Genomic DNA, 25,095 nt, shown 5'->3' with positions numbered 1-25,095 from the left:
CAACTGAAGACATGAATAGAACAAAAGGCTAGATAAGAGAAAACCCCTTCTACCTGATAGTTGGTCTTTGCTGGCCTTCAGACTCAACTGAAACATCAGCTCTTCTGGGGTCTTGAGCCTCCCAGCTTCCAGACTGGAACTTATACCATCAACTTTCCTGATTCTCAGGCCTTCAGTCTTGAACTAGAACTACCTACTGGCTCAGCAATGTGTTTTACCAGGCCTCCCATGTAACTCTGTTGCATACTGATGTTTAAGATCCACTGCACTAAGGAAAAGATAATAAGGTATAAACTTCAACCTAACAGTTTCTTGTTACTTCTCTCTAGTGAATGTTTCTTAATGGCAATATGAATAAAATTGATTAATCACTGCCAAGACTTGGAAGCAAGGAAGCAAAGCAGAAACAAGCTCATAATAAGCACCAAGAATAAAAAGGAGGGGGCTTCCCTGGTGGCACAGTGGTTAAGAATCTGCCTGCCAATGCAGGGGACACGGGCTCAAACCCTGGTCCGGGAAGATCCCACATGCTGCGGAGAAACTAATCCCGTGCGCCACAGCTACTAAGCCTGCGCTTTGGAGCCCGCGAGCCACAACTACTGAGCCTGCAAGCCGCAACTACTGGAGCCCGTGTGCCTAGAGCCCATGCTCCTCAACAAGAAAAGTCACTGCAATGAGAAGCACGTGCACTGCAACGAAGAGTAGCCCCCGCTCGCTGCAACTAGAGAAAGGCCACGTGTAGCAATGAAGACCCAATGCAGCCAAAAATAAATAAATAAAATAAATTTATTTTAAAAAAAGAATAAAAAGGAGAGACTTCCTTATAGATTATATGAATGTTAAAATAATAAGATAATATTATGAACTGCATTATGCCAACAGAATCTATCAAAACTTACACAGGACAAAAATTGAAAATCTGGGGATACTTGTAACATTTTAACTTAAAAACTTTCCCCAAAAAGGAAATCTAGAATCAGATGTCTTTGCTTGTGAACTCTACCAAATATTTTAGAAAACAAAGAAAAACAAATAAAAACATACCAATCTTACATAAGCTCTTCAAAAGGTAAAACAGATTTTACATCACAAAGAAATTGGATTTCTTTCAGGAATTAAAGGTTTGTTTAGCATTTTTAAAATTAAAAGTCAATATCATAGACCATGTTAGCAGAAAAAGGAGGAAAACCACATGGTCATCTCCATGACTTACCCTCTCTTTAGAGATAAAATTCTATACCCATAATGATGGTAACTTGGTTAATTATAAACACAAGAGAATTCTTGAATTTGATAAAAAGTATCTTTATTAAACAGACAGGAGACATCATAATTAATGATGAAATGTTCAAAGCTTTTCATTTGAGATGAAGAAAAGAATGCCTTTTCTAACCACTTCTATAGAAAACTGTATTGGAGGTACTAGGTGATACTATAAGTCAGGAAAAAGAAATAAAAAGGTGTAAGTATTTGTGTAATGAGGGATAAAACTGCCAACATTCACAGATCAAATGACTGTCCATACATGCTTAGTTAGAAAGAATTATAGATAAATTAGGAAAAATAAGTATCAAATTCCACTTTTCACCTTGAAGGGGTTAAGATGGTCTACAATTGCCTCCCATACTAACAACTAGAAAATTTTACAAAATGCGGAGAACAACTATTTTCATACAAAATGTGGGGTATAAAATCCTGAGGAAAGAGAAACAAATGAGGTGAGTCCCACCATCACCCAGATTTCCTACATGGAGGTATTTCCCATATTAGGGCAGATACAGAATCCAGCAACCTTTCTCAGTTGACAAGATTAAAACTGTAGTTCAAGGAGGCAAAGGTGAATAGAATTTGGAGGGCATAGTACCCAAGAGGAAGGTGTATGGAGAGCACAGTAATCTTTGGCTGAGTAACAGTCTAGGTATGTGATGCCTGAAAGCTCCCAAGGTTAGAGTAGAACAACTTCTGAGGAAAGAACAATTATGGAGGAGTCATAACAGGCATCTTCTACATCTTGCACAGGTCTAGGATTGTCTGCGTTCCCTCTGGCCAAAAAGGAGGGACCTTAGATACACTGAGCGTTCAGGAGAAATCCAGCACATTTTCTAAGTGGCAAAATTAGCCCAAGAATAAAGGCCGCCCTAGATCTGCCTTAAAAGATCTTAAAAATGCTTCATGAGGAAGAACGGTCTTTCGAACAAATGGTGCTGCAACAAATGGACATTCACAGGAAAAAATATAAACCTGGACATAAACCTCACACCTTACATAAAAATTAGCTTAAAATGGGACCCCGACTTAAAACTAAAACTACTACTTAAAACCACAGAACTTTATAGAAGACATAGGAGAAAATCTTCAGTATTTAAGGTGAGGTGAAGAGTTCTTAGACATGACATCATAAGCTAGACTACAATAAAAATGCAAAGTTTCCTCTGCCAAAGACTTATATTAAGAGGACGAAACACATGAGCTACAGTCTGCGAGCAAATACTTGGAAACAACATTTTTGAAAAAGGACTTGTACTTAGAATACTGAATTCTTAAGGCTCAAAAGTGAAAAAGCAATCCAATTATAAAATGGGCAGAAGATATAAACAGACATTTCGCTGAAGAGAACACACTAATGGAAAATAAGCACACAAAAAGATGTTCAGAATCATCCATTAGGAAAATACAAATTAAGACCACAATGAGATATCACTACATACATACCAGAATGGCCTTAAAAAAAAAAAAAAAAAAAAAAAACAACGCTGAATGCTGGTAAAAATGAAGAGAAACTGGACTATTCATACATTGCTGGTGGGAGTTTTTTATAACACTAAATAGGTACTTACCATACTAGCCCAGTTATCTCACTCTGGGCACTTATCCCAGAGAAATGAAAATGTATGTTCACATAAAAACAAATGTTTATTGTAGCTTTTTTGGTACTAGCCAAAAATGGAAAAAACCCGAATGTCTTTTAGTGGGTGAATGATTAAACAAACTGTCATACATCCATACCATGAAATAATACTCAGAAATACAAAAGGACCCATTAATACACACAACACTTGGATGGATCTCATGGCATTATACTGAGAAAGGTCAATCTCCAAAGTCACCTCGGAAACACTTAGAAGTCAAAGAAGAAATCATAGAGAAACTTAGAAAAAATATTGTATGAAAATTAAAACAACATTAAATTTCTGAAATACAGCTAAAACAGTGCTTAGTGGAAAAGTTATGGCTTTAAATGCTCGTAATAGAAAAGGAGAAATCTAAAATCAAAAATCTAAGCAAGGGATTGGCAAATGTTTTCTGTAAAGGGTAAGATACTAAATATTTTAAGATTTTAGGGCATACTATCTCTGTTGCAACTACTTAACTCTGCCATTGTAATGTGAAAGCAGTCACAGGCAACATATAAACAAACGATGTGACTGTATTCCAATAAAAGTTTATTTACACAAAGTTTATATATAAAGTTTATGATGGCAGGCAGATTTGGTCCCTGGGCTGTAGTTTATAGACTCCTGATCTAAGTTTCCACCCTAAAAATCTAGAAAGAGAAAAGTAAGTAAACCTGAAATAACTAAAAGGAAATAAAAAGAGTGGAATTTGATGTAATAGAGACAGAAAAAAAATTAATGAATTTAATGTCTAATTTCTGGGAGGAAAATTATAATATTGAAAAGTCAGTAGGTACTCTAATAATGCTAAATGAGAAAAGGCATAAATTACAAAATCAGGAATGAAAGAGAAAACATCATTAGAGATCCTACAAGTGTTTTAAAATAATAATATAATAATAAAATTATGAAAAACTTTATGGCAATAATCCAATAACTTAGATAAAATGACTACTAGAAGTCACAAATGACCAACACTGATGCAAAAAGAAAACAGAAAATCTGAATAGTCACTTATCCAATGAAAGAATTTAATTTGTAAAACCTCCCCAGTAAAAAAAAAATTCAGGCAGAGATGGCTCCACTGGTGAAATCTCAAAGCTACAAGAATAAATAACACTAAAGCTACAAGTGACATTATCTTTCACAGAGAAAGTAATAAGGAAAGTACAGATAATATTGAGTTGAGTCTAAACAATCTAACAAAGACAACTAAATTTAAGTAGATTAAGCAAAATTGCAAGACGTAAAATCAGTGTACAGGGCCTCCCTGGTGGCGCAGTGGTTGAGAGTCCGCCTGCCGATGCAGGGGATACGGGTTCGTGCCCCGGTCTGGGAGGGTCCCACGTGCCGCGGAGCGGCTGGGCCCGTGAGCCATGGCCTCTGGGCCTGCGCATCCGGAGTCTGTGCTCCGCAACGGGAGAGGCCACAACAGTGAGAGGCCCGCATACCGCAAAAAGAAGGGAAAAAAAAAAAAAAATCAGTGTACAAAAGTCAGTTGTCTTTCTATATACTAACAACACACAAAATATTTCTTTTTTGTTTTCAGTCCTATTGAGATATAATTAACAAGACAATCATCAATTTGCTGTTAAGAAAATTTACTTGCATTTTCTATCATTTTATATAAATGCAAACATAGTATTTATCCTTTTTTTGTTTGGCTTCTAACTCAAAATTGGAAACTTAAAGTAAAAATTTTAATTTAGAATATCATCAAAGACATAAAAAACTAATAAAAAAAAGACAAAACTAAGTACAAGACCTTTACAATGAAAGCTATAATAAGTTGCTCAGAGAAATTAAAATCCTCAATGAATGGAGTTACAGACAATGTTTGTAGATTAGAAGGCTCAATATTATTAAGATATCAATTCTCCCTAAATTTAAATAAATATTCAACACAACCCTAATTAACATTTCAACAGGAATTTTTTTTTTAGAAATTGGCAAGCCCATTCTAAAACATATAAGAAAATGCAAACAATCTAGAAAAGTCAAAGCAACTGTAAACAGAACAGAGTTAGAGGACTTATACTACCTGATTTCAGGATATTCTATAAGCTATAGTAATAAAGTGGGGTACTGGCATAAGGACAGCCATATAGATCATAAAGTAGTATGGAGTTCAGCAATAGGTTCATACATAGACAGCCAATTGATTTTATACCAATGTGCCAAGGTAATTCAGTGGTGCTGAAACACTGATATACATATGGATAAAAACAAAACTGAAACTTTACTTCACCACACACACACAAAAATTAGGGTGAAAATGGATCACAGACCTAATCATAAAAGCTAAAACTACAAAACTTTTAGAAGAAAATATACGAGAATATCTTCATGACTTTCGGCTAGGTAAAGATTTCTTAAGATACAAAGGCACAAACCATAAAAGAAAAGATTTTTTGAAATGATGGACTTGGTCAAAATTAGAAACTTCCTGTTGTAAATAATTTTAACAAAATGAAAATATAAGCCACAGAATGGAATATCTGACACAGGACACATAATCTGAATACATAAAGAATGGTGATATTTCGCAAGAAAACAATCCTACTTTTTAAAAAAAATAGCAAAAGATTTCAATGGCCCATTAACATATCGGAAAAAAAAATAAACTTCATCACCTTTAATCATTAGGAAAATGGAAAATAAATCCAAATGAGATATGATTACCCAGAAAAGTCTTAAATTATAAAGTCTTAAAAAGACTGAGAATGCCAAGTGTTGACAAAAATATGGAACAAATGGAACTTTTACACATTGCTGAAAGGAATATAAAATGATACAACTGCTTTGCAAAACAACTCAGTAGTTTCTTATAAAGATAAGCCTGTACGTACTTCCTATTCAACAAGTTATTTTACTCCTGTTTACCCAAGATCATATGTCTACAATACAGTTGTATTCAAATTTCCATAGAATTTTATTTATAATAGCCCCAATGTGGAAAAAACCCAGATGTCTATCAATAAGTGAAGAGATAAATAAATAGTGGGATAGCCATATAACAGAATAATACTCAAGAATAAAAAGGGATGGGCTGGGCTTCCCTGGTGGCGCAGTGGTTGAGAGTCCGCCTGCCGATACAGGGGACACGGGTTCATGCCCCGGTCCGGGAGGATCCCACATGCCGCGGAGCGGCTGGGCCCGTGAGCCATGGCCGCCGGGCCTGCGCGTCCGGAGCATGTGCTCCGCAACGGGAGAGGCCACAACAGTGAGAGGCCCGCGTACCACACACAGAAAAAAGGAATGGACTACTCATAAACAAAAAGACATGAATGAATCTCAAAATCTGAGTGAAAGAAGGTAGGCACAAGAAAGTGTATTCTATATGATTCCATCTATGTGAAATCCTAGAAAATACAAATTTAAATTATGATATTAAAAAGCATATAAATGTTTGCCTGGGGAAGGATGGGGTAAATTATAAATGGGGCAGAGGGAACTATATGGAGTGATAAATATGTTCTACATCTTCATTGTGGTAGTGGTTGTATGGGCATATAAACTGTTCAAAACTCGTTAAAATGTACACTCAAATTGAATATTTAAATTGAGTTTAAACAACATAAACAAATGATCTCAATAAATTTATTTTGGAAACTAGAGAAACGAAGATACAAACACAAAATATTTAAATTATAAGAATATATCATATAAGAAACATGTAAGACTTCTACATAAAAATCTAAAAATCATTACTGGAAAAAAATTTTTAAAAACTAAAGAAATGGAAGGAATAGAAGCTGTTCATAGTTTGGAAGTCACAATATTGAAAGAGATCTATAGAAGAAATATAACTCCAGTTGCAACAGAGCTATAAATTCCATTCCTTGCTAAAATCCCAGCAAGTTGTTTTCAATATGGATACTGATAAACTGATTCTAAAATTTAAATGGAAATGCAAAGCATCAAGAATAGCTTAGGCTTCCTTGGAAAAAAAAAAAAAAGGACAGGATGGGAAGACATTACTTATCCAGATACTGATCCTTATTAAACCTAAAGCTAATTATGACAGTATGTCACAAGGATAGACAAACAGACAAATTGGGTAGAATCGAGTGCCAAAGCAGAATCCAGTATACAAGAACACTTGATTTGTGACAAAAGTGGCAGAGCATGGGAGATAGGAGAGTTTCTCAAATAAATGGCACTGGGTCATCTTGACATCCATAGTACTCCTACCTCATCAAATTCACAAAACTCAATTCCAGATGAACTATGTATCTAAATATAAAAAGCACAAATAAAGCAGCCAGAGGATGAGATGGGGAAAATGAAGGCAAAGATTTCATCTATAACACAAAAAGCACTAAAAAACAAAAACTTGATAAATTGAGTTTCATTAAAATTTACAACTCCTGTTGATCAAAACATATCACATAGATAATAAGAAAAGCCACAGAATGGGAGAAGATATATATACAACATATAATCATCAAAGGGCTCATTTTCAAAATGCATAAAGAGAAGAGCCTTTACAAATTAAGAAGACAAACAACTCAACGTTTTAAAATGAGTAAGAGATTCCAACAGGGAAATCACAAAAGAGGAAAACCAAAAGACCGATAAATATATAAGAAGGTGCTCGACCTTGTTAACTATCAGGAAAATACAAACTAAAAATACAATGAAATACCACTATACTTCTACCAAAATGCCTAAAATGTAAAAGTGACAATACTAAGTATTGTTAAAGATATAAAAAATTAGGCACTCTCATACACTGCTAATGAGTTAGTAAACTTGCATTAACCACTTTGGAAAACATTTGGCATTATCTAGTAAAATTGAACATACACAAACACTATGAATCAGCAATTCCATTCAGTTATTTACCCAACAGATATGCATACAAATGTGTAGTATACCCAAAAGTAATGTACAAGCAGCACTGTTATGTAAAAAAGCAGCATTATTTGCAATAGTCCCAAACTGGAAAACTCCAAATGCCCATCATCAATAAAATAGATTAATAAATTATAGTATACAACCACTAAGGAATGAACATGAACAAAACTATTGCTACAGGCAATACAGATAAATCTCATAAACATAATGTTGAGAAAAAGTAGCCAGAGACAAAAAGAATAAATACTGTGCAACTCCACTCATATAAAATTCAAAAAAGACAAAACTAATCTAGTATTAAGTCAGAGTGATGAATTTGAAGAGGAGCAAGAATAGTGGCAAAAAAAAGGAGCAAAAGGTGGGGGCTTTGTGGTACCTGTAACATTCTATTTCTTGCCTTGAGTGATAGTAACATAACATTGTTCTTTCATTGAGCTTTTACACTTCAGTTAAAAATGTGAATACACACACATACTGTGTGTATGGATATGTGCAATTTAACTCCAAGCGTTTTGGTCAAACTCTTCCAGGAATTCTCTCTGACATGCTACTGCAAATCATTTTTATCTATTAATCGCGATAGAAAAGATAATGTTTGGTGATTCAACTTCCAATTATATATGTTATATGTAACTCTGCAGATTTATTTTGAAAGTCTGTATTTTAAACTCACCACCCCAAAGATGTCCAATTTTATCATGGTGCCACGTCTGCATGTTTCTACCTTACAGGAAACAGTAATGTGCTATATGACAATGGATTATAAATTCAGGAAAGTCAGATCATGAAAACCATTCAAGATCTCTCAGTTTAGACTGAAATATAATAAATGATTTTTATATAATGAATAACTATCTAAAAATATCAAAACATTGCAATTATGAGATATAATCACAAAATACATAATTAAACATTCTTAAGAATTCTTAACTATATCTTTGTATTTAATGTATACTGTTTCACTATTTTTGAGGTGAGAGGAAGGGAGTAAAAGGAGTAAAAAAAACAAATAGTTATGTATACCTCATATTTTCAGCTGAATCTTCTGGCATTGGAGCAACAGTTTGTACAGCTGGAAGGTTTTTGCTGGTAGCACCATTCACAAAACTAGAAGAGGAGGAAGAAGAAGAGGACCCCGAATCCACGGCACCTGTTCCCAAAATAATAATTTTTAGCCTTAAGTATAAATTTATCTAACAAAATAATTTTCATTACATTATTACTATCTGAGTTTGAAAAAAATATTCATCTGTATTTCAAAATAGAATTTGGCCATTAAAAAATCATTTGGCCATCGGTACACTAATAACTTTATAATTATTAAAAATAGCTATTGCATTAAAATCCAGTTTATTTACTTATATTACTCTAAACAAAACTACATATTACAAATGGGATATAAATAAAAGACATCAACAAATGAAAATAATTTTAGATAAAATGAGGCTGATAAAACAATGCAAATTTAGATGTGAAAAATTTATGTTTTTATTGCTATGTTGTTATATTTTTAGTTTTCATCATATAAGATATAATTTGCAATAAACTGTCTCAATATAAATTTGTGGCACTGCAGCATCAGTGCTTATTTTGATAAAATGATTGCTTAAGAAGGGCTATAATGAGTATAAGATTTGTACCCAATTTTAAAATAATGAGTTCTCCTCAACGATATGAAGACGCCATTTTAGAACAGATCTTCCTATATTAACACCAAGTAAGTATATTAAATAGCAGTGGAGTTGAGGGACATCTAGTGTTCCTAAATATTATCTTTATCTTATCTAACACTAATTCCCATAAAACTGGGATTTTCACAACACTTACACAGCATGTATATGTCAAAATCTAAACTAGTCTTGGGTCCGGTTTAGATGTTGGCCCTCAATTTCTTTGTGTGTGTCTGTGTGTGTGTGTTTGTGTATCTGTATATATGTATTTCTAAGGAGAATGTTCATTACTTACATTTTTTATTGTAGTATATGCTTTATACTATCACTGGACTTCTGGCTACCATCATTTCCCATATCTATTATTAATTCATAGAATAGGAATTAAAGGAAAATATCATACCTTGTTTCAAATAAAGATAAAAAAGAGATGACTTGCTTTTTCATTTCCTTATCTCTTAAAGAGTAAGGATTTAGTCAATAAACACCAAATGTAGATTTTTTCTTTCTACTACATTGGTATATTTTAAAAATCTTAACGCTTTTCTGAGTATACATTTTGGTAAAAGGAAAACATTTTTATTCCTTTTTCTAGAAAGCAGAATGAGTATAAGGAGTAAGACTGTAAACTGGATAGAAAAAACTATATAAAGTCTTCAGACAAGTCAGATATAAATATTTATATATATATATATATATATACATAAATCAAAGATGTTTTGTTCTTTAACACAATTCCATTAATGATTTTTATTTGCTAACATAAATATGCTTGATAGAGTACATTCTACTTACTACAACCCCATAAATGTGCTGTTCATGATATGTCAGACTCAGGTGGTATGATAAACAAGATAAATACAGAAAGCACAAAGAAGAGCTATGAAATTAATAAAAATGGGAATAATCTAGGTAACGATAATAGATGTAAAAGTTCAAGGCTATACAGTTTGGAGAAGAGAAGGCTACTATAGTCAGGGAAGAAAAGTCAGGGATCATCTTGCGTTGTATAAATACCTAAAATGGAATCACAAAGATTTGGGTAAGGATTTATTTAGCTAATAATCAACAGGAACATTTCTGGAAATTTACCAAAAAAAAAAAAAAGTTTATTTTAGGCAGACTTTTAAAATTTGTAGTGATTTGGAATTTTCTGTTTCTAGAATTATTAGGAAAATGTTGGACAATGAATTGAATATAATTGTAATCTAAGTATATAGATTAATTCAATGTCAAACAATGGTTCTTATTCACATGCACTTTTTGTCAAGTTGAGGCTCTTGCATATCGTCAAGGTTCTCAGGGGAGCTTGGTAAAAAATACATATTAGGTTTCAACCAGTAAATGTCACTAAATCTATTTTCTGTCACTAATATATTTAATATACCTTGATATTCTTGGTACAATTTACTAATTTTTACGTATCAAATGTCAGTGTTCAAATTATGTTTTGGTTTTGCTCCCCAAATATCTTTCAGCAAACTGAGTTCACTCTGAAAGTAAATAGCATCATGTTTTGAGAAGACTCAAAACAAAACCCACAGTGTTCTCAAACTAAAAAGTACACCCTAGAACCATAAATTCTGAAAGATAACATGAAGAATAACCTTCTTAAAGGTTAAGGTAATCTTAAATGATCAGGGTATTTTAATTTTTAAGATCAAATAAGCAGAAGAAATGAAGATACAGAAAACAGAAAGAAAAAGATGAGGTATCACAAAAATAGATAAAGACAATACCTGTTGTATTAATCATACTTTTTGGTGTAGCTCCAGTAGCAGCAAATATATTAGAGGTACTGCCTGTTGGCAGCCCACTTCCAGCAGCAGCAGCTCCTACAGTGGTTACAGCTAAACTACCTGGAGGGGGCTTCTTAACAGGGACCACGACACTCCTGCCAAGAAATGATGAAAAATAACACAAGGTCTAAGATGAATTCTAATCCTGCTATGGCAGATACACGTAATCAACATCAAATTTTCTTTTCTTTCTTTTTCCTTTTTTTTTTTTTAAATTCCTGATCCCAACTTAATTGGTGAAAAGGATATAAACATTAAGGATATATTGTAAAGTGTGTTAACTATTATAATTCATTTGGCAAACATTTATGTAGAATCTAGAATTTGCAAACCTTTTTTAAGATGACATGTGGTCTATAATCATGAATCTGGGAAAACTGGAAAAATGCATGCTCAAGTTAGATATTTTTCATATGCATATAGGGAATTTTTTGTGTGAAAATATACATACACATAATGTTCATCCTATCTCTAACATATTCTAAATGTGGAAAATAGTCATAAAAACATTTGAAAGCCAAATTCTGAAGCTTCCTCATAGTAAAGCTAAATATTAAGACAGAAATATGGAATAACAACTAATGGCATAATAAAATTAAACTTTATTTTCCTGAAAAAAATTGAGTTGTTTTTCATAGTAGGAATGCTATTATAATGAAAGAGAACTGAGAGGATACAATAGACATTTGGTAAAAGATCTATTTAGCTTCTAAACCTTGACTTTGTGAACTTAGAAGTTGAAAATTTCCTCATGTTTCGTTAGCATATTTAAATGAATTTCATAAAAAAAAAATTTCTGAACTTAACATCTGTGTTAACCTTAAATAATAAATGGATGTGAATAGTAGTCAATTTAAAGATAAAGAAACTATTTCTTTAACATAATAAATATCTTTACTTCCTTTCAGTGAAGGTTCATGTTTCTCAAAGTTTACAGCATTCCAACTCCATCTAATAAATACTTTCAAGCATTACTCATTCAACTTATTTATCTAGAAAGTAGATGTATGAGATATTTTAAATTCAAATATAATGCTTGAAAACTGATGACTGACAGTAAAAAATATCCAATCTAAACTAGGTCTTTTAAATCTATATTTTATAATTTTCTCATTAAAAAGCTCTGCTTAAAGGAAACTATATCAATGGCTCATTGTCAAATAAGTCTATGGCTTAAACTTCCTTAATACCAATGATTTTCAAAGAAAAATGACCTTGTCAATGTAAAATATCTAAATTTATAAGAATTATTATTTTCAATTTTAGGGGTATTTAAAACTTTTTTATGACCAAAGTAATTATAATCTTAAATAATTTTACTTGTACCAAAAAAATTCTTCATTATCTCTTTCTGGATACTTTTTTTTTCCTTAATGGATAATGTCAAATTCATCAGACTCAACCTTGAACTTTCAACTATCTTATTAAATTTCCAAAAGCACACACTATGCTTTCAATCCCTTCATTGATCATTCCTCATCGAATACCTTCATTTATTTCACTGAGAGGTGGTGTGACATTATGGAGAATACAGGATGTGGAGTTAGAAGATTAAGGCTTGAGAACTAAATCACTCTCAAGCTATGTGATATTAAATTTCAGTTTTTCAGTAAAAATGGCAAGACAAATGCCACTTCACATATGACTGGAGAAATTAAATGAGACTGTATTTAAAAGAACTTTGTCAATTATGAGATGCCTTATAAATGTTAATAACTGTTACCATTTTCTAAAGTGAAATAATTCTCTGCTTCCAAGATAAGGTATTTAGTTACAATGATCTACATAAAGATCAACAGAAAAGAAACCAAACTAATATTTTGGATTTATCATCAAAACTCTTCCCTAAACTTCTAAACTATTTCATTGCCTATCTAGAAAGAAAAGAAAATGATCAATTCTTGATTTGAAAAGAAGTCATTAGTAAAACTACAATATTTTTTTCCTAAATCTCTCATTAAAATCCTTATGGATAAACTACAGAAACACAGGCTGATTGACAGTGCTGAGAGACAAATTTGTAGATGGTAGGAAAAAATATTACCAAAGATTCCTGATTAACCGATCATTACCAACTTTGTACAAAAGCTCTCTGTAACAGGCTACTACAGGCATCTTGTCAAGTACTGAGGGTATGAGATATGTACTATGAAAAATTAGTTATATGAATGAGGGAAAAAAAGGTTCATCTCAACAACCTGTAATGATAGCTTGTAAATAAATGCAAACAACATTAAATGCCTTTCTACTAATAAACTTCTGAAAACATCTGATTTAATAGCAATTGACATGAAAGCCTCCAGACACTTCACTGACAGCAAACTCAGCAGTCTGGTAGTTAGTACAACATGGGATATAAATAGAGTACAGTGTCTAGAAGCCCAGTTTTTAATGTCAAACAGACCTGAGTTAGAATTCTACCTCCATCTATTTTACGTTTGGTAGTGTATATATGTCTAAGGTAGTAAGCAAATAAATCTAAGCTCCATTCTCCTTACCTTTAAAATGAGACTCATAATAGTTTGTACCTCATAAGATTGTTACAAAGATAAAAGGATATACTGCATATAAAATGCTTAGCACTTTACCTGGAATATTATAAGTGGTCCAAACATTTTAGGTATCATTAGTATTGCTATGGCTCCCAAAAGTGCTGATGCGATCTGGGTCTACCTCAGCAACAGTATCCAGAGTCAAAGAAGCAATAATCCTGATATATTTTGTGACTGTCAGACCTCATAAAGTCCTATGTATAGTTTTAGGCACCATATTGCAAGAATAATGACAAAAAGCATCATGTCCATAAAAGAACAGTTAGGATGACAGTAGATCTAGAACACAAGTCATGTCAGGAAAGACTGAGAGTCTAGAAAATTATAGTAAAGACATGAGAAAAAATTACACCAATTTTTTAAAATCTGAAGGTATTTGACAAGGAAACAAGATGAAATTTCCACGTATCTCCAAATACCAGATTAGGACCAACAGGGGAAAGAACTCTCTAGTAATTTTTATGAGCACCAGTTTCCAAACACTGATGTGTTCAAAGGGCTAGGACGACCATGTCACAGAGTGGTGGTGAGAGAGGTGGGAAGCTGGATTTGACTGATTTCTCCGATTCTTTCTCAATCCATAATTTTATGCATTTGTTATAACTACTATTTCCCCTTTGATTATTATGCTGAAATTGTTTATCTAGAATCAGAGGACTGTCCATTTTGGTCCTTAATATCATTTCTTCACCAACACTACCCATTCCCTAACACCTCAGACCATCCTCTCTCCTAAGCAACATATTTTACAAATTATTTGAATGTTTATACTTGCCAGTATGTGTTGATAACATATTAGTTATTTTCTGGAATGTTATTATGTATTTGCAGCTACTTATATATGAAAGTAAAAATTTTCAGCTCTTACAAAATCTTAGTCAACATTTTCCACTTGGTTACTTATACCCCCCTACATCAAAAGGCTTACCTAGGAGTCTATGTACCCATTGTGGGTACCCAGTTAGGGTGCATAAAAACACACAAATTTTTAGAGTATATACATTTTTCTAGGGTGAGCATATAATTTTTATCTGGATTTCAAAAATATAGCCACAAAAGTTGAGCCACCAATCTAGACTATTAACATATCCGTTTTTCTACTTGATCTGCCAGTCATACTGATAGATATCTAGAATACTCTACACTAAACACATTTTTAAAAATGCATTACTCTATCTTATGACTATTCTTTCCATATTTTCCCACACAATTTAACATTTCTGTCCCACAACTTTAAGACTGAAAACTATAAAGAAGTGGAAAATTCCTTTATACTACATATAATCTATACATGTGCCAAGGCTGTAAAGGTTATCATCAAAGTAGCACAAGCCAGAAAATTATTCTAATTCACTGCAACAAAATGTTTCACTGAGTGATTAATTATATGTTTTGTAATACATTGAGTGTTACAAAATACATGTAAGTGTAAAATTTTCCATCATTGAATTCATCCTATCTCAAAGTCACAGATTTGGGGTGTGATCTAAGATTCGCTCATTCATTTAACTCTGACATGTGAGGGACCGTTCTGAGTTCTGAGACATAGCCATGTATAGAACAGACAAAATCTCTGCCCTCATGGAACTTACATTTCAATAGGGAGATACAGAAAATACAGTAACATAAATGATTAAATATAGTACACCAGTGGTAAGTGTTGTGAGAGAAATAAGCATGGACAGGAATAAGGAGTATTATTGGAACGGTGGCTAAGAGAAGACTTATTCAAAAGGTGGTATTTGAGGAAACATTGACAGGGTGAATGAACAAGTCAGGAGGGTATCTAGGGAAGAGTGTCATGGGATAGCGAACAGGAAGAAGGCTAGTGTGACTTGAGAAGACTGAGTGATATGCAGAGATATAAGAGATGAGATGAAAGAAGTAACAGGGTCTCAGATCATAGGTCCTTATAGTCCACTGTAAAGATGCTGTCTTTTCCTCAGAGTGGGGTCAGCAGCCATTAAAAGCTTAGGAATAGGGGAACAATATAACATTAGGTTATAACAGGATCACACTGGCTGCTATGTTAAGGATAGAAGAGGGGGAAAAGGCAAATGGCGGGGAGACTGGTTAGGAGAATACTACAATAATCTAAGTAAGAAATGAGAGTAGTTTGGATCAGAATTGCAAAGGAAACTGGTGAACAATGGGTCAAATTTTGACTATATTAAGAAGGCAGAACAAACACGACTTGCAGAAGACTGGATGTGGGTATGAGAGAAAAGTCAAAGATGAAGTAAAGAGTTTTGCCTTAAGCAACTGGAAGGGCAGAACTGCCATTAACTAAGACAGGGACTGCTATGGTTGGAACAGGTTTTTTTGCTTGTTTGTTTGTTTGTTTTATAACTGTTATTAATCATCCAAGTAGTAATGTTGAATAAGCAATCAGATAGCTGAGTCTTCAGTTTAGGAGACAGGTTTGGGCTGAGACATAAAATTGGTAGTAATCAGACTATATGTTATTTAATGCCAGGAACATGGATGAAATCACCAAAGAAGTCAATGCAAATAGATGGAAGAAGTGGTCCAAAGACAGAGTCTTGGGGATCTCCATTAACTAGTTATGTGAGTTTTGTAAAAAGGATACTATTTGATCTGTACACCTCAATAACTGTCCTAAGTGTAAAGCGAGATACTGAAGATAAGAAATGGCTTTTAAATAGTGACTTATTAAGACAAGTGAGTTTTATATCTCACTCATGGATCCTATAATAATTCCTTTCTTCTTTCCACTTGCTCCCTCTTTTCTGTAACACTTACTGGGCACTGACAGGTTAAGGGAATACACTGACAAGTTAGGGGATACCAAGACAAGTAAGACATAACCCGTGTCAGAGATACTTGAATGAAATACAAGAGACAAATAAATCAACTGCAATGTATTTCGATAACAGCTCTGATTAGAGTTATGCACAAGAACTTTCAGAAACATAAAGGATGAGTTTTATCAGGGAAGAGTAAGCTGAATTGAAAAGGACGAATGGGAATCAGCCAAGAAGAGGAAAGTTCAATATTAGAAACTTCATGAGGCAAAGAGGTATGAAAAATCATAAAAGATTGAAGGACTGCAAATAGATCCTTATGGCTGGTGAAAGATGAGGACTTTATATTCCAAACTAAGAAGTTCATCATTTACTGTATAATAAGAAATTGTTTCAAAATCTTCATCAGTATTGCATTTAAGAAAAACATCTCTGACATAAATGTGGAAGATGCATTTGGTGGGGGAACACCTGGAAACAGGTGACAGCTTTGAAACTGGGCATGTCAAATCTTTTCTGGATTTCAGGTCTTTTAACCAACTTCATAACTACCTGCCACTTTTTGAGACAAACTGTAAGGCCATCTCATTTATTCTAGGGATTTGGGACTTTATGGGACTTTTTGGAAATAATGCATTATTCTATATGTTGAGAAACTGAGTCCCAGAGAACCAAAGAGAATAGATGAGGGTCACACAACTAATTACAGAGACCCATTACTGATAGCCATTTCTTCTAATTTCTAGATTATTACTCTTTATCTAACAAGGCTTAAAATGTTGTTAAATATTTATCTTGAAAGAAAAAATTGAAACTATGAAGAAAAAAATTTTACTTCTGTTTTTGACATTACAATTTACTGCAGCTCATTAGAAATCACAAGTTTATTTATGATGTTTTCATGATTTATTCACTGCTATTTTGTAAAGTATTTAGAATACCAGTAGAGAAATAGGATGTATGAAAAATAACTGAGTATTTCATTAGTCTACCCTTTAAAGAGAGGTGCTTTTTTCAGCTCACTGAACTGTCTGTGGAAATGCCAGGAGAGAAAAAGGCAAAAACATTGGGGAAATTAGGATACAACCATGCTGGGTCAAAACTGCATCTTCTGGCAACTGCATCTTCTGGTCTTAAAATACTATACCCAGGGTACTTGGAGCATAATAAAAGCTGGGATTTCAATGGCTAGGTACCATAGAAACTTTCAATTGTAAAGGCTGGCAGAGTTTTAATCAATGTAGCTTACATTTACTTGCTCATCCTTTAAGTGATATAATCAAAACATTTTTTTTAAAAAATTAGAAAACTGTAAGAACAGAAAGTGAAGTACTCAGCATTAATTGTAAGTTTTCATATTCTGACTTAATTCTAAGCTTAAAGAAATCAATGTAGGAGGATTCCATCATCTCTACTAAACATTTCTTTTTTATTTATCCTAAATTGTCATCCTTAGCACTAATATTTAAAACATTAATATTAAAAAACTAGAGAGAGAATACCTAGACTAAGCTTATACTTTAGGTTCAGTAATATGAAGGCTATATATATTGCTTTTTAGTCCCATAATATTTACAAAATATTTTTTATTTCAGAGATTTTCTTTTTCAGAGAATGAAACACTTGCAAGCAAGGATATTAGAAGTTTGAGGGAAAAAATGCAAACTAATTTGCCCGAACATATCAAACCCAGTAACTGAAACACAAGCAGGTATGTAAAATCAAAAGGGATGAAATATAAATCATAAGATCATTGTATGCTAGCCAGAGAAGCAACACAATTACTAGCTTTTTGTGATATCCCAGACTTAAGATAATTTTCTGAAATATAACGACAGTTAAAATGTATGGAGAAACATATTGTCCTCTGCCTTTTTTTATTGTCTTTTGTCCAAACTAAGGGGGCGTCTCAGGAATCCCTGGAGAATTAAGACTGAGCTAAATCACAGATATATACAAAATTCTCAAAAGATTAAAAGCATTTGGATATACAGGGTTAAATTTTAGTTTAAAGGATATGGTAAAGCTTAATTTGTGGTTTTAGAGAAAAGCATTCTCTCAATCTAAAAGTTACAGAGTTACTGATGCCTGAAAAAAATACAGTTCAGCTAGACTATTTTATAAACCATAGATCTACACAGAAATCTACCTACCACAAGAGACAGTACTGTTGGGGAACTTTGCAAATAGATTTATAAGTTCTATTGTGAGATTATTAAACTCTTCTCTTAGAAATAAAACCATGATAAATATTCCTCTTCGCTTCATAGTAACAAAACAGCAGAAAAACTCTTGTAGTTTCGTAATCATATTCCCTCTACACATACAGTGTGTTCCATCTATAGAATGATAGTAGCGGATGTCTGGGATTTTCAGTGCTTTACAATGCATAAACATTTATTTGTTAGGGCCACTCATTGTAATAAAAGACATATACTTAAATCTGCATAGATGATGACTGGAGGAAATGAAAGAAAAAGAATCAGCATTTCTCATATATGTAGATAAGAAAACTTATATAATATTTCATAATACAACCTGATGAAAGATTTAATACTAAAAGAAAAAGGTTTATTTTAGTGAAGTCTAAATGTCTCTAAAATTTGATGTTGCAATTTACCGAATGAAAACGATATTACAAACTTCAAAACACTGAAATTCATCAATGCGCCATCCTAAGTGAGGAGAAACTCCACATGTAAAGCGTAAGTTAACATAACTCAATTGACATCAGTTGTTTTAGGAAGTTATTCCCAAACTTACAATCTAGAATAAGTATAAAGAATACATTGTTAGCAAGTTTTCAATAGAACAAATAAACTATTGGCTAACAAAAGGAAAATCCTAGGTGATTTCTACTGCGATTGTACAATATTATTATGTATGATTTAGTTACAAAGAAATGAGCAACTGAGTTTACAGCTATTTTTCAACTAAAGATATAAATGAAAAATACATTATTGGTAGAGTAAGACCCATGCTAATTCTGTGTTTGAAACTGTAAGTATTCAAGATTTGCCTCTAAAGCCTGTCTTCTTGGATCCTATTTTCAAGGAATTCAATCTGATGTTAAAAGACATGTCATAACTTGAATTTCAGACTTTACTGCTTCAGAAATATGTTTATATACTTCATAATGTAATTATAGCTACCTTAAGACAGATAAGGCAAATGGTAGCAATATATTGGTAATATAATTGAAAAATGCAGTTGTCCAGAAGCACTTGTGGGGATGATGTCTCAGAAAAGCTGCTCAAAGCTCCAGAGTTTGAAGTTAAATTTTTGATGTTGTCACTCTCAATCTATTGAATGGCTGACAGACAATCAAACCCGTCTGGCTGGCTGGCAGCTCATTTTCCTGGCAGGTGGCAAACAATTAGACACACCAATTTGTGCCTCCTGATGACATTAAAGCATGAAACTAAGTTGTATGCAGGGCCTAGTGATTTGTGTGAAAGCATTTCAAAAATAATACTCTTTGCCGTGGCAACTCATTTCAGACTGCCACCTCCCATTATGGCTTTGAGCACTGAAGACGACAGACTTGAGTTACGTGCAGTGCAAGGCCGCTTCTGTTCAATCCGTCATCAGCGCCCCCTGAGACCTCAATCCCCTCCTTTCATCAATATCACCTCATCATTTACATTTGATAGTACTTGAGCTACTGCATATATTAACTACACTGGAGACCCTTCTCCTAAAAAGAACTGAAATATGCTTTGTGCCCCTCGATTTCATTTCTACTTATGCAATTTAGAAGAATGATCCCACTCTCATTGCATTTTGCACAAATGCTACCAGGAACAAGTGGAAAGTTCTATTTTTTGTAAAGCAATATCCTCAAAAATGTAATAAATTTTGAGTAGCTAAGAATATTGGCACTCAGATGACTGCTTCATTAAGTTTTAATGAAAAAAACTGTTCTAACGATAATCCAAATTAGAACAGAAATATTTCACTTAATGTTTATTTCACTGGATTCTCTTATGCAAATTACAATGATTCTCTGTATTTACTGTTTTATATTTTAACAAAATTTAGGTATAGAACTTAAAAATTAAATGGAACATAAAACTTATGACCCCAAGTTAAATTATTACACCGTTTATGTATAGATAAAGATTTATAGATATATACAAATACTTACATGCTTATGCTTATATAAACTCATAAACACACATATACATATATTCTGGGAACACAAACCAAATATGAATTGGCATAAGGAACATCCAAGGAACTATATGAATGAACCTCCAAACTATTAAAAAAAAAGAAACAATTTCCTACCTTTTATACCCCTCCTTTTTTTAGTTTTTAAAAAACTTCTGACACTTAACACATTTTATCTTATAGACAACTATCTGCAAACATTTTATCTCCTTTTACTACTTTAAGTTCACAGAAAACAAACCTGATTCTATCTCTTTATATTTGACATGATGACTAATGCCATTCATATTTTCACAATAAATTTTCAAGAAATATCTGTAGGATGCTGTTTGAAATGCTTATAGGCGAATTTTAAATCATATTTATGTATGAAAAAGATAATTCATCCTAACTGAAAATGGCTTTACTGCCACACCTCAACCCCTAAACTCTAAAAAATTACTGTCTCTAATTGGGACAAAGCAGTTTGGCTATTTTAGAGAAAACATTATGGAATATATATTACATTTTGATTATATATTTATTTTGACATTTAAGAAACATTTGATTTCCTAACTTGATCTTTTCTCCCTAAAACAAAAAACAATTACCTTCCAGTTTCCTCACATATATGTATATAAATGTATATAATATATAAAACATATATATATATATATATTAAATGACTTCTCCAATCTACTGTAGTCACTTGATAGATTATAATCAGAATCTGTGTTTCCCTATTTCCAATTCAATGTGCTATCCGCCATTTCATATTGAACCCTTTTTTGAAACATATTATTAAAATGCCTATGAGATCAATCCAGTTGGCCTGTCACTTTGATAGTCTTTGTAGTAAGAATCTACAGTAAAAAATATAATGTTTTCAAGACCCTCCTAATATTTTTAAATTAACAGACTCTAATTTTCCTTCTATGCATAGAGCACTGTAAATAATAAGTTCAGTACCTACCTGTCAAAGGAATGAAACTGCATAGGAAGAATAGCTTGCGCTTCTCTCTTCAGTGCTGGATCTGGGTATGGGATAGGTTCAGGGCCACATTCTGCAATTTCAACTGGGGCAGCCACAAGACTTTTCAATATTTCCTTGACATTGATGCCTTTGGTTTGACTAATGCTAGATATAGATGGCGCAGGCTTCAACATTTCACTGGGGTTCTCAGTTAGGCTTTCCTGTGACTTTTTCACTTCGGATGACAAAGTAGATAACAGTTCACTCATGGCATCAGGGCCTGTGCTAGTCTCTAATTCTGCACCATTCAGGATGCTAGCCACTTGTTCCTCTCCGATTCCTGAATCAGTATGAGGAATGGAACTTTCTACATGAATATCTTCACCAGGGGTTGGTGTTTCTTTTTCCTTTACCGTGTCTGGAAATGCAGCAGGTGTTTCTGTAATGAAAGAAACTGATTTAAACAAAAAGCTTCACAAGTAAAAACCCAGTATCATTAATAAAATATACTCACATATTAGGATAAACAAAAGAAAACCTGTAAGGAACAAAATATCTGCTAAATAGATGTGCATAACAACACAACTTGATTAAAATATATCAACCACATACACCTGTCATTTTGTTTGGCAAGCATCAACAGAACCCTGTTTCTTTTATAAATCATCTGGCATTTCAAAATTAATATATAAGCATGGAGAAATAGTTCCTACCACAATTGCTTATAGCAGATTGTAAATAATTATTATATAAAGCTCACATTTTATACTTTTATTGTTAGCTACCAACCATGCAAGATAAATTATTATACTTCTTTAATATCTCCTTAAAAATATTAAGTTACTTTTATATATTTTTTGGTATTTCAGTAACCAATAATGAAATGCCTGATTGAAATATTTAAACTAGTTAAAGATATATTTTAAATTACACATAATACATAAAATTCTAAAGAGTTAATTGCAAAAAGCATGTCAAATGATTAGTTCAAAAGGATAAGTGCTTTGATAATAGAATAGTGAGCCTTACGAATTTAACCTACATGTGTCTTTAAGAACAATTATTTTGGAATACTCATGATGACTCTTTGTGAATAAATATAAATTTCAATTTGTGAAAATTGAATCACAAATATGTATAAAAACGTATATAATATTACTAATTAAAATAGATAAAAAGAAAACCATCTTTAGAATGTTAAATTCCTATCAAATCTCATTATACAAAGGTCACTATAATAAAGTTTTTCATATAATAAAATGTTACCAAATTCTAAATGATGACCTTGAAAAATTTATCTAATCTAAGTATAATGGGAATAATAATAGCTTGTAACTTAATAAAGTCATGTTGAAGAAGAAAATAAGATATACACTTATTTACGTGCAGTTCCTGCATGAAGTAGATACTTAGTAAATGGCAGCTATTTGTATTACTTTAATAACTAATAGTTATTCTTTGTAATACAAGAAGGGCAAACTAAATTATGTCTATGATCTCTTCGAAATTAACATCTGTAAGTTCTATAAAACTGCCCTTAGGTTTGTTTGTTTATTTATTTATTCATTCATTCATTCTTGGCTCGTTGGGTCTTCGTTGTGGTGCGCGGGCTTCTCATTGTGGTGGCTTCTTTTGTTGCGGAGCACGGGCTCTAGGCGCGCAGGCTTCAGTAGTTGTGGCACGTGGGCTCAGTAGTTGTGGCTCTCAGGCTTAGTTGCTCCACGGCATGTGGGATCCTCCCAGACCAGGGATCGAAGCCATCTCCCCTGCACTGGCAGATGGATTCTTAACCACTGCACCACCAGGGAAGTACCGAAACTGCCCTTAGGTGTTTTTGTTGTTGTTGTTTATTTCTTTGTTTCTTTTATTTGAAAGGTTATTAGAACAGGAAACTAAAGATATACATCTCTCACAAGTCCATGTAATGTGGCAGTTTTCCTCATATTTATTAAATAGGTTTTAGTTTTGCTTGTTTGGGCAAGGATGTTAGAATTGAAAGAACAAAAGATTACTCTGTAGAACATGATAATAATATTCAAATACTAGATGAACAACATGAAAAACAGGTTTTTCTTAGTTGTTCTCAAGGCTAAAACTTAAAATAACTGCATAAAGTTTTTTTGAGAAGACAGAAAATTTCAGTATTATTACTGGCAAAACACTAGAGAAGGAAAAAGGTAAGAGGTAAAGATAACAATTTGGCATTTTTTAAATAAAACCTTGTGAGAGCAGATTAAGACAATTTAGAATAATAGCATTAGGAATAAGATGGAAGAGAAAGAATCAAGATGCTTCTGAAATATCTAGCTTAAAGAAAAAAAAAGAATGGTGATATGTCACTAACTGAAGAAGAAAGCAAAAAAGAAGCAAGTTTGTTCAGGAAAATAATGAATTAATTGAGTATGCAGAATCTCTGGGACATTTATATCTGTAAGTCAAAGAAACTATGGCCATATATTTAGGGAATATTCAAACAGAGGTGATAATCAAATTTTGGAAATTGATGAAATTACCTAGGAATATAGGATGGGAAGATGGCTAAGCCAGCTATTTCCACTCTTAGAGATACTACTGAGTTTACTTAATGCATGTTTAATCTACAGATTACATATTCTTGGAGAGAAAACAATTACAGCAGAAAAATCAGGAGAGAATTAAACAGCGGTAGTGACATTTCTATGGCAACAGGACAGAGAATGTAAACAACAGAAACAAAATAAGAACTCTAACATCAACAAAATATCACAGTGGAATAGTTACTAGCATGGGCTAACTTTTCTTACAGAGTTTAATTCTCAAAAGGCATATAGTCAAGTCTAGCACTTAGTCTAAATTTAGCTAATTTATAGCTCTTGTCTACAGGTTTGGCTTTACCCTAACATGATGTCTCAGAATCTTTATTTATGATGTGTTTTACATTAAGAGCTACACAAAAATGTAAACTTTTCAAGTTGTATTTGTCTGAAATATAAGCATTTTGCTAGCAAACAAAATATCTAAGAAATTAAAATCTTTGGTTTGTGTCCACAAGGTGTCATATAAAAAGATTTTTTCTACCAACTATAAAATTTTTTGCTTTTCTATTCAACTGACTCAGTAGACAACTAAAATCTATAACTCAGTAGCTAGATACATGGAACTTCAATATAAATGTTGACCTCTTGATTATAAAACACAATTGAAAGTTTATTAAATTTGAATATTAAAATATTTTCAAATGACTCATCAAAATATTTATACAGTAATAAAAATCTTAATTTTTTTACTGTAAATGATAAAAGAATTATTTCAAGAGAGCAGTAATTTTGATATTTCAATAAGAATTCTATTCAAATACATAAGTTTTGTAAAGTGTATGATCTTATTCACCTAGAAATAAAAATAAACACCAATGAAAAATTTTATAACAGTAATTACAAATAGAAAACAG

At 32.7% G+C, this 25,095-nt stretch overlaps 1 protein-coding gene across 1 annotated transcript in view; it reads right to left on the bottom strand.

The window, feature by feature from the left end:
- The window catches only part of NBEA (neurobeachin), a 610,373-nt gene that overhangs the window by 381,983 nt on the left and 203,295 nt on the right, over positions 1 to 25,095 (bottom strand). The window contains exons 30-32 of the mRNA XM_060080316.1: positions 21,666 to 22,104; positions 11,164 to 11,318; positions 8,778 to 8,904 (exon numbers count right to left, since the gene is read on the bottom strand). Coding sequence (XP_059936299.1) covers positions 8,778 to 8,904; positions 11,164 to 11,318; positions 21,666 to 22,104 — 721 coding nt within the window. The remainder of the gene's footprint in view (positions 1 to 8,777; positions 8,905 to 11,163; positions 11,319 to 21,665; positions 22,105 to 25,095) is intronic.

This window comes from Mesoplodon densirostris, chromosome 17 (genome assembly GCF_025265405.1).
Source record: "Mesoplodon densirostris isolate mMesDen1 chromosome 17, mMesDen1 primary haplotype, whole genome shotgun sequence".
Classification (NCBI taxonomy): domain Eukaryota; kingdom Metazoa; phylum Chordata; class Mammalia; order Artiodactyla; family Ziphiidae; genus Mesoplodon; species Mesoplodon densirostris.
This window is presented reverse-complemented; position numbering and strand designations above follow the sequence as displayed.